The sequence below is a fragment of the Scomber japonicus genome, chromosome 3 (assembly GCF_027409825.1).
Source record: "Scomber japonicus isolate fScoJap1 chromosome 3, fScoJap1.pri, whole genome shotgun sequence".
Lineage (NCBI taxonomy): Eukaryota > Metazoa > Chordata > Actinopteri > Scombriformes > Scombridae > Scomber > Scomber japonicus.
This window is the reverse complement of record NC_070580.1, coordinates 19,722,022-19,731,889: the sequence shown is the minus strand read 5'-3', so window position 1 is coordinate 19,731,889 and position 9,868 is coordinate 19,722,022. Positions and strand designations below refer to the sequence as shown.

The 9,868-nt window shown below is 39.1% G+C and overlaps 2 protein-coding genes across 2 annotated transcripts; one reads left to right on the top strand and one right to left on the bottom strand.

The window, feature by feature from the left end:
• Window positions 1-237: 237 nt before the first annotated feature.
• On the bottom strand, window positions 238-4,700 carry rpusd4 (RNA pseudouridine synthase D4). The gene is made up of 6 exons (XM_053316652.1): window positions 4,255-4,700; window positions 3,405-3,612; window positions 3,181-3,274; window positions 2,648-2,798; window positions 2,461-2,558; window positions 238-459 (listed from the first exon to the last, which is right to left on the bottom strand). The coding sequence occupies exons 1-6, from the start codon at window positions 4,682-4,684 to the stop codon at window positions 256-258; spliced, it is 1,185 nt and encodes a 394-aa protein (XP_053172627.1). The 5' UTR covers window positions 4,685-4,700; the 3' UTR covers window positions 238-255.
• A 386-nt stretch (window positions 4,701-5,086) lies between these two features.
• Window positions 5,087-9,272, top strand: LOC128356186 (WD repeat-containing protein 82-like). Its single transcript, XM_053316657.1, has 9 exons — window positions 5,087-5,463; window positions 5,684-5,784; window positions 6,562-6,628; window positions 7,527-7,626; window positions 8,049-8,165; window positions 8,290-8,445; window positions 8,548-8,617; window positions 8,706-8,848; window positions 8,955-9,272. Exons 1-9 carry the CDS (start codon window positions 5,303-5,305, stop codon window positions 8,985-8,987), a joined length of 948 nt encoding a protein of 315 aa, XP_053172632.1. The 5' UTR covers window positions 5,087-5,302; the 3' UTR covers window positions 8,988-9,272.
• Window positions 9,273-9,868: the final 596 nt, after the last annotated feature.

Here is a 9,868-nt window from a genome sequence, read left to right as displayed (position 1 = left end):
AGATTTGGATCAAACGCAGCGACAACAAAGCATTTTAAATAGAGTTTGGCTTCATTTGTTTATTACAAGAATGAGTTGTAGAACACTGTACAGTAACATGTTACATTTCACATCGGTCATTTTCCACACAGCATTCTTCGCAATGACCCATCTTATTATTATAATTTAACATACCATTTAATTTAAATGGTTCAACTCTGTTGTGTTGCAGTCTGAAATTCTCCAACTGATGCACACTACTTTTTGGACACGCGTTTATTTTTGGTCCGTTGTATCAGGAAGAGATAAATGCAGTTTGCTCAGTGTTTGTGTGAAGAATTTCGGCATCGGACAGGACACACTTATGTCTGCTTGGCTGAGTCCTGGAAGCGTCAGCTGTCGAGAGTGCAAATGAAGAGGAAGATATCGGATCTTGGTCTGTTCCAGTCCAAGCTTTCCCAACACACGTTCCGGTAATTTCTGTGGATCAAAATGTACTGTTTAGTTATAAAGAAATGACAAAACAAACTGTTTCCCCTGCAGAAATGTGTTGTCCTCTTCTACTTGCATATGTGTAATAGACATGTATGTCTATGTACTCTTGTTTTGGATGCCAGTTGGGTAGATGTGAGAATCACTAAGACTGACAGCTTGTTGGTTTTTCAAAGGCCACAACCTTGAAGGTGTATAGCAAGACCTCATCAAAATGTTTGCTAAGTGGGAGTAGACCTTGGGTGGGTGAAAGCAAAAGATGCTGGATGTCTCAGGTAGTAATCTGAAGCCAAAACTGACTGTATGAGAATTAACCTTAAAAGACAGTTACAGAGTACAAAACCCCATGTTTAAACAACACGTCAGACTGTTGTCTGTGGTACTGTAGGGGTAAACACAAACACCAGAGGCCTGTACTACGAAGCTGGCTTAACATACCTGGGATATCTCTCTGTTACCGGGGTTGATTTACCCAGACAATCGCAATCCTGATAAGTGGTACTACAAAGCTAGTTATCAACTCGGTAATTGAAGCCAATCTGGATCACTGCACGCTCACATAAAGGGGAGGTGTTTGCAGCGTCTGACCAATCACAAACATGGAGAAACCCTGCAGAGCAGACTACTTTACCATGGAGGAGCAGACAATTATTCTTCAAAAGTATGAAGAATTCAAACACATCATCCAGGCCAAAAGCAACACTGTTGCCGCAGCAAAAGCCAGGAAGGAGTGCTGGCAGAAAATTTCCGACTCTTAATGCGTAAATTCGTGAGATTATACAATATTAATTCACTGGACAATATAAACGGACAGCACTCTGATCACACAATTTCACATTTTCGAGCAGAGCGCTTCCTCAGTGCCCTTCCTTTCATAGCGATATTAAGTTAGTTTAATATTCTACATTCATTTGACATTCAAAATACAAACCTATTATGAGCTTCAGCCATTTGAGTGAATGATGTCAAACCAACTGTATAACATACAGAATAATATCCTTCATGTGCCACAAGGATTCTTTTTTAAATATATGTTTTGGTCAATGTTTACAATTTAAAAATATGAAAAAGTTCTGCTTTTCTGCACTGTTGCAGTGATTACTCATGATGTGAAACTTTTTGTCAGGTTTCCAGACAACTTCTGAAACTGGAGTGGTGGTTTCAGTTAATTGTAACAAAAATTGACAAAAAGATATATTTGAGAAATTAGCCTTAAGACACATTAGTCTGTATGTTATACAGTTGGTTTGACATCATTCACTCAAATGGTTGAAGCTCATAATAGGTTTGTATTTTGAATGTCAAATGAATGTTGAATGTTAAACTTAATGTCGCTTGAAAATCTGTACCTTCATATAGGATGTCATCAGGGACATCAAAAGGAGTGCATCTATCCCTATAAACTCTTTCTCTCCTAAGCGCTCCTCTCACGATCCGCGCACTAATGTCAACAGGATCTTCTAAGAATGGACAGGCCATTTTCAAAGAACTGATTGGTCAGGAGGTGGTGCTTTTATACTCATTGATCTCTTATCCAGAACATAACCTGCTCTGGAGCAGGTTAGCCGTTCAGCATGTTACCATGGTGATTTACTGAACCAGGCGTCGTAGGTTACCTCAATAAGAGAAAATCCAGCTTTGTAGTACAGGCCTCTAGTCTGCCCGTTTTACCGTTTTTGTTGTCTAATGCTGAGGTCAAAAGGCAGTTGATATGCCACTTTTGTATTGGCAGATATCGCTCCTTTTCAGGTGTATGCCACTGCTGACTACTTGGGTGTTATTTATTTAATTAGCAGCTTATGTCATAATGTGATCCTGGAAGATGGCTCCTTGATGGCAGCTGCAGCAGAGGAACACTATACTGTTATACTGGTAACTAACCTAGAGAGGCACAAGAGACACATGCCAGTGGATATATCACTTATTTAATACATCTGGATTCATAAGTGGCACCACTTAGTTCTCTGTCGTGCACTGTAAATATTTTACCTGAGGTGCCAGTTTGCTCCAGTGTGAATATTTGTGGTCACCGAGGATGGGGCATGCCAGAGCAAAAGCCATATGGACCCTCATCTGGTGCTTAGCTCCTGTAGTCGCAGGAAAGCAGAAGAAATTTAACAACTTGACTGGGCAGCTTTTTCCTGTGACAAGTTCTCAAAAAGCACAATCTCCTTACCCGTGAATGGCTGGAGCTCCACAAGGCTGCAGCCATTGCTGCTGTCCAGGACCCTGTACCTGGTCATCGCAGGCTGGGCCTGCCGATGGGCTCGGACTTTAGTTAAACCATCACCTGTATTGTTCATTTTGAAGAGAGGACTTAAAGCCATCTGAAATTTTAAAAAAGAAAAGAAAATTAAGCAAACTAATAAAAATAGTTACAAAATAACATCATTGCTCTATCATTATTTTATCATTGAAACTACTCATTGTTTTAATTGACTAGTGTAGAAATGTACTTGAAACAATGTTAAACAGCCATCACAGGTTGCCAGATCAATGCAATCAACACCAAAAACTCCAACATGCTCCATTTATAGTGTGAAACACAGCAAGCAACCTTTTGAATCACTGAAGCTGAAATTAGCAGGTATTTTCTATTTTAGTAATGACTAAAACAATTAATTAATTACCAAATTGGAATTGACTTTCTGTTGATGTAATGACAAACAACTAATTATTACAGCATCAGAACCACATAAGAAGAGACACCTTGTAGTGTGGCTGAGAGCCCGAGACCTCTTTCTCTATGACGGGAATGTCAATCACTCCTTCAGACGGCACTGGTATGCCGACTGTGACGACCCTGAAGAGGAACAGCAAATTTATGAATGACTAACATCTAGATGTGAATCTGGCATGTGATGGGACAGAATGAGATCTGAGTCATGATAAAAAAATACACCTATATTCTAAATCCACTTCCTGTATCTTACCAGTACTTTCTCTGCACTTGGTTGTTTCTGTTGAGGTTGATGATGTGCTCCGCTGCTTCTTCACTCCTCGCCAGCAGGAGAGCTCCTGTTGTCTCCTTTTCCAGTCCCAGACAGGGGAACAGCTGTGTGCTGGACTTGATCTTCATGCCATCCATCAGTTTGGAGAGGACAGGAAGCACTGAGGAGATGGATGTGACCCTAGAGTCATCTGAGACACAATAATGAATGCAGCATGATGATTAACACTTTTACCACTTAAAACACTTTTCATTGCAGCTGATTCTAATGCTGATTTTGCAATACTACAAGACCTAGTTTCCACCAGTGAAATAGAGCCCTACCAACACAGCAAGAAGGTCGATATTATCAAATTGGCTCATATATCCGTGCGGGCTTATACAGTAGCAAGAAATAATGATATGTAAGAAACTGGAACCATTTTCTGGAGCAACATAATTAAATGATCAAATAGTTGATTGATTTTCTAATAATCAGCTATTTGAGTAACCAACTTTCAGATGTTAGCTTTGCTGAATTTTCTAAACTTAATGTCTACATTCATCCAGACTATGGCTACAATCAATTATTATTTTTATTATCATTTAATCTGTTAATTGTTTTCTCGACTAATCATTGCCAATGACTTGTCATAAATAATGAAACTGACCATCTTCAAATGTCTTGTTTTGTCTGATCAATACTTAAAAACCCAAATATATTCAGTAGCCTATGTAAATCTCATAAAAGCTTCAAATCGTCACATTTACGAAGCTGTTTGCATTTTTGTTGATTTAAACTAATCAAATAAATGGATTGATGGACTGATGATTGCAGCAGCTTGTGGGTTTACCTCTGACAGGAACACCGTAGGGTTTGTTGATGATAACCACATCTTTGTCCCGGTAAAGCACGCTTCTGTGGAGGTGTTTGGCCAGCACGTTTGGATGCACATTTTGTAGCTGCTGACTGAACTGCTTCAGCTCCGTCACCCTCCTCTGCTGACCGGACACCGGAGGCTCGGCCGCCGGAGGCTTCGTCTTGTCTTGCTGAACCTTCCGCGCAAGGTCTATTGCTCTCAACCGGGGTTTGTCTCCTGTGTCCGGGCCTGAAGTGTGTTTGTTGGCGGTGGTCTGGCTCTGGCTGAGGGACGCTCCTGTCCCCGCACAGCGGTGTGTTGTTACCGCAGAGAGAAGGACGTTCATCCCGGAGCTCCGGTCACCGGTGCAGAGTATCCTCCTACAGTTGTTCATCGTGTCTGGACGGTCCCGACTGTAAAACATACACAGTTAAACTCACGTTACTGACTTCAGAGGTCACATGTGAGCCACTGAATGACTTCCGGGACGTTCCTTTCACAATAACACCTTTTTATTTATGATGTATTCATTTAATTGTTATTTTATGACATAAGATAAGATATTCCTTTATTAGTCTCTTTATTAATTGTTTTTTTTTTCAATTTTAAGAAAAACTCTTAATGTGTGATGCCAGCAGTAATTTCCTGTGCTCTGTCGTAATTTCCTTTTTCCTGACAGCAGGTATGCTCGTTTCTCTTCCAGGCACCGCCCGCATGTATTGCGGCGTCTGAAAGCTCGCTTTGATTGAAAGACCCCGCCCTGCTGGCGCGGAAGATACAACAAAGCTGAACATATTGCAGTTTCCTCACACTGCTGTATCGCTGCTTGTCGTGAACAGCTACATTTATTTGTTGTTATTTCTTTCAGAGGAAATGTGAGCGATAGTCCAGCCCAAGGATTCGAAATTTGTCGTTCAGAAAATAAATGACTCTCTGGCTCCAGTAAACTAGAAAGAAAGAAAGAAAGAAAGAGGCTGATGAAGAAGGCGATCTTTTGGTTTTATACTGTATATTGTTTTATGGGAAGCTTTGTGCTGCAGACATGAAGATCACAGACAGCGTGCTGCGGAGTTTCAGGGTTGCGAGGACATATCGAGAAAATTCACAGAAAGTCAACTGTGTGGATTACAGCCCAAATGGTGAAAATGCAATATCAAGCAGTGACGACGACTGCATTGTGTTATATGACATCAGGGAAGGAAAGTAAGTGTGAATGTAATGACAAGTAATAACTGTGTAATTATCTTTCTTATCCAAACTCAAAGTAGAATGCATTATGATCAAAATAAATGGGAATAATATTCAATGTAATAATAATAATCAATACCCAAAACTGTTATGATTTAGAGCATAAACTGTATGTTACCTGTCTGTGCTCTCAGGTGATCAAATGAATGACAGGTTTAAATGTGTCCTTTCTCAGGCCCTCACGGACGTTATTCAGTAAGAAGTATGGAGCAGACCTGATCCGCTTCACACATGGAGATGCACAGACGGTGGTCTACAGCTCCAACAAGCTGGATGGTAATGACTCTAGTCTGCACTGACAGTCAGCTGTGGGCACAAAGCACCAAACAAACAACATGATTGGAAAGACAATTCACATGCATGTGGTCTACAAATAGGTTTGGAAGCCCATCTTGTCTGTGACAAGACGGACAATTTGTGTGATATAATAAAAAATATAAAAAAATATAATATAGGATATAAACATAAACACATTTTTTTATAATGATCTCTCAAATTTGGTTATCAAACCCTTGTAACAAAGATATGTAATGAAGACATGATATTTTATAGTTTAACAATAAACATTATGTATAAAATGACATCAGTGCAGGGAAACAGTACACTTCACTTGGAGTTTAATAATTATAAACAACTGTATTTAAACAACAGAACATAGTATATATTAAATTTAATTAAGAGAAAGGTTCACATATACATAAAATGTTGCCTATATGCCTAACTGTAAAAAAAAAAAATAAAAAAAAAAAGAATAAAAAAAGAATAATATTGACACACATCAGACTCTGCCATTCCACAGCTAATATCAGCTGATAATATTGGCTGACTGAAATATCAGTTGGGCTTTAGTAAGAATATTCCTTTCACTACATGGATGTCAAAAGTTAATTTTGACAAGTAAGCATGTCTCAACCTTAAACCTACTCATGTTTTGACTGTAATTGTCACAAATGTAAAATTCTTGTTAAATGTTCTTGCATTGTGTGGACTTGTGGTCATCTGATCCCATCTGATCTGTTTTGGGAAATAAAATGTTTATTTTGTCTTTTGCAGATACAATCCGTTACCTGTCACTGAGTGACAACAAGTACATCAGATATTTCCCCGGGCACACTGCAAGGTGAGAAAAGGCAGCAACAAGCACCACCCTGAGCCCAAAGCAAGGGCACAGTGTGGTGTAACACCAGGCAATAAATTAGCCTCTTTTGTACACTCTACACCCATTTCTGTGCTCCAACTCGTGTTTCCTGGAGAGCATTTCAAGCCTAGTCACCCGCCTCTAATCAGATCGAACCAAGAAGTAACAACATTTGCAAGTAGTTTGCATGTATTTGCATAAATACAAATCCACAAAGAAAATTTGCACTTTTAAAATGTATTTCCCAACACCATAAATACAGAAATTTTCCATGTTTGCATCTGTGACAGGGACCATCGTCTGCGTTCTGTTCTGTCTTCAGCTTGTTCTCATTAGTATCTCAGATAGTGCTGTCCTTAGTTCCCCACAGACATCAGTGAAGTTACACTCTCTTCGGTAGTTCCAGGTCTGAAAATGTAAACCTCTCTAATGGCCAGCAGGGGGCGACTCCATGTACTCCAAAAAGAAGTGTAGAAGTCTATCAGAAAATGACCCTACTTCTCACTTGATTTATTACCTCAATAAACAGTTTCATAATGAGTTCATGGTCTCAATCAATAGTTTCAAGTCGTATTCAATACAGCATGATGTTCATTTTGTAAATTATTCCCCATTTAAAGTAATATATACAGTGAAGCAGGGTATGCTTTAGGGTGTGGTAACCGTAACCCTGCACAGCTTGCAAACACAGTCACTTCTCATCACTTGCCAATATGGTGATGATGAAGGTGTCTAAACAGGACTCCACAAACAAACCAATGTGTGACATCACGGTGGCTACTCCCATTATTTTCATACAGTCTTTGGTCTTTTTTTGTCTTATCAGCTTGTCTAAATTATTGTTTAGTTAATTTGATTCTCCTATGATTTTTATTTTCAGGGTTATTGCTCTCTCCATGTCACCAGTGGATGATATGTTTATCTCAGGCTCGTTGGATAAGACAATCCGGATCTGGGATCTACGCTCTCCAAACTGTCAGGTGAGTCGTCTGCAAACAGAACAGGAAATGACACTTCCACTGCTGTCTGTAGTCAGTTACTCTAATGTATAATTACAACTGCAGCTACAACTCTTTGTGCTTTGGATCAGCACATCACAAATTACTGCACATTGAAGCACTGGATCTGGGTCTTCCTTTTCCTTTTTCAGATGAAAAACTGTACCCAAACACAGCACCTTTATTAAAACACAACATGTAAAAAAGACTAAATGAAAGATACTTGAAGGAAATACTTTAATTTAATTTAAATTTAATGGTGTGAGTACGAAAAGATACATTAATATGAATGAAGAATGACACAAACAGTAGTCATAATCAAGGAGGCTGAAATTAGGTGAATTTATTTTCAAATTTGAAACTTTCTGTTAAAACATCCCATTTTTTCTGTGTTTGTGTTTCAGGGTCTGACAAATCCACTGGGGAAACCAGTTTGTTCCTTTGACCCTGATGGACTGATTTTTGCTGCAGGAGTTGAATCGCAGGCCATAAAATTGTACGACCTTCGTGCTTTTGACAAGGTAAAATGCAAATTCAAAGTGTTAGCTGTTAGTGTCTGTACTCATTTGCATGAATGTGTTAGTTGACCTTCGTAAAGTTACTGTTAATGATTTTATCTGATCTATGACTTGTTTCTGTGCACAGGGTCCGTTTGCCTCCTTTGACATGAGGCTGAATCGTGTCTGTGAGTGGACTGGACTCAAATTCAGCAATGATGGGAAACAGATTCTCATCTCTACCAATGGAGGGATGATTTGTGTCCTTAATGCTTTCAATGGATCTGTGCTGCACACTTTTTCTGTAAGACATAATTAAGTCCCATTGCCACAAACCTACCCAATTACTTTATAACTTTATATCGGTGCAATTAATTTAGAGTTTTCTAACTTTGCTCACTTGAAGGGCTACAACAACAGTAAAGGCATATCTCTGGAGGCATGCTTCACTCCCGACTCACAGTTCGTCATGATTGGTAAGTTTGTGTACCTTTTTTATATTTGTGTGTCTCCTCCCTATGAGATCTCTCTTACGACTGTGACAAACTGTGTCTCGCTGTGTAGGCTCAGAGGATGGGAGAGTCCATGTTTGGAGCACTGAGAGTGGGATGAAGGTGGCTGTGCTGGATGGGAAACATTCAGGACCCATAAACACCTTGCAGTTTAACCCCAGATACCTGACGTTTGCTAGTGCCTGCACTAACATGGTGAGCTCAAACACATCACAACAATGATCGCACCTACAGCTGGACAAACTGCTATGAACGGAGCATTCACTAATACCTTCTTCTTCTTCTTCTCTTTCTCTAACAGACATTTTGGCTCCCGTGTGTTGATGACTTATAGAGGGACAGTTCAGTGATGTGGGGTACCTTAATGTGTTAGACTGCCACTTTTGGCAGCTTCAAGGTCTTTTAGGTATTTTTGAGGAAGAAAAGGTTTTTATATTTTTACCAACAGTATTTTTTCATCTTAAAAATGGTTGATGCCACATGACAAATACCTCCTTTTAAGAGTAGTTTTTTTAAAAACAACTTTTGTACATTTATGCTAAACAAATCTTATTACACTGTATCTTGATGTGTCATGTATAATACAACTGTTTATCAGTGTTGTTATTTGTGTAAATATTTGAGAATAAACAGTTATAGATGAAAAATCAGTTATTTTTTCCTTTGTGCCATACTTCTAAACTGAAATACTTGCTTTTATCACCAAGATAAATCTACATATAGATTTGTATATAAATATACAGCAACATGAATAGGGCACATTTACATTTTTTAATGAACTGAAATGTTTCACAAGTTCTCCAATCCAAAAAATGATATTGAAGAGATTACACAAGTTGTACTTTGTGTATGGATAGATCAATACAGGATTAGAGGATTGATGGTACTCAGAAAATTGACACTAAACTAGTCCACTCAGTCAATAAATCAATCTGTGAACACACATGCAAGAGAGCGAGAAACACAGGCAGCTTTAATCAAATTGATGAATGGGTGTTTTTCCTTTTTTTGTGCACATAATGTGTGTCTTCCTGGAGTAGAAGAAATGGGGGTGGACTCTGTTGAATAATGTATGGATGCTTGGGTTGTGTACTCACCACTGAGTGAATAATGGATGATTCCATCGCAGGTAACCTCACAGGTGCACACTTATCTTTCTCTCACCCACCTCTGAATGTGTGTGTTTGTGTGCAAGAAAGATGAGTGGGAGGAGAA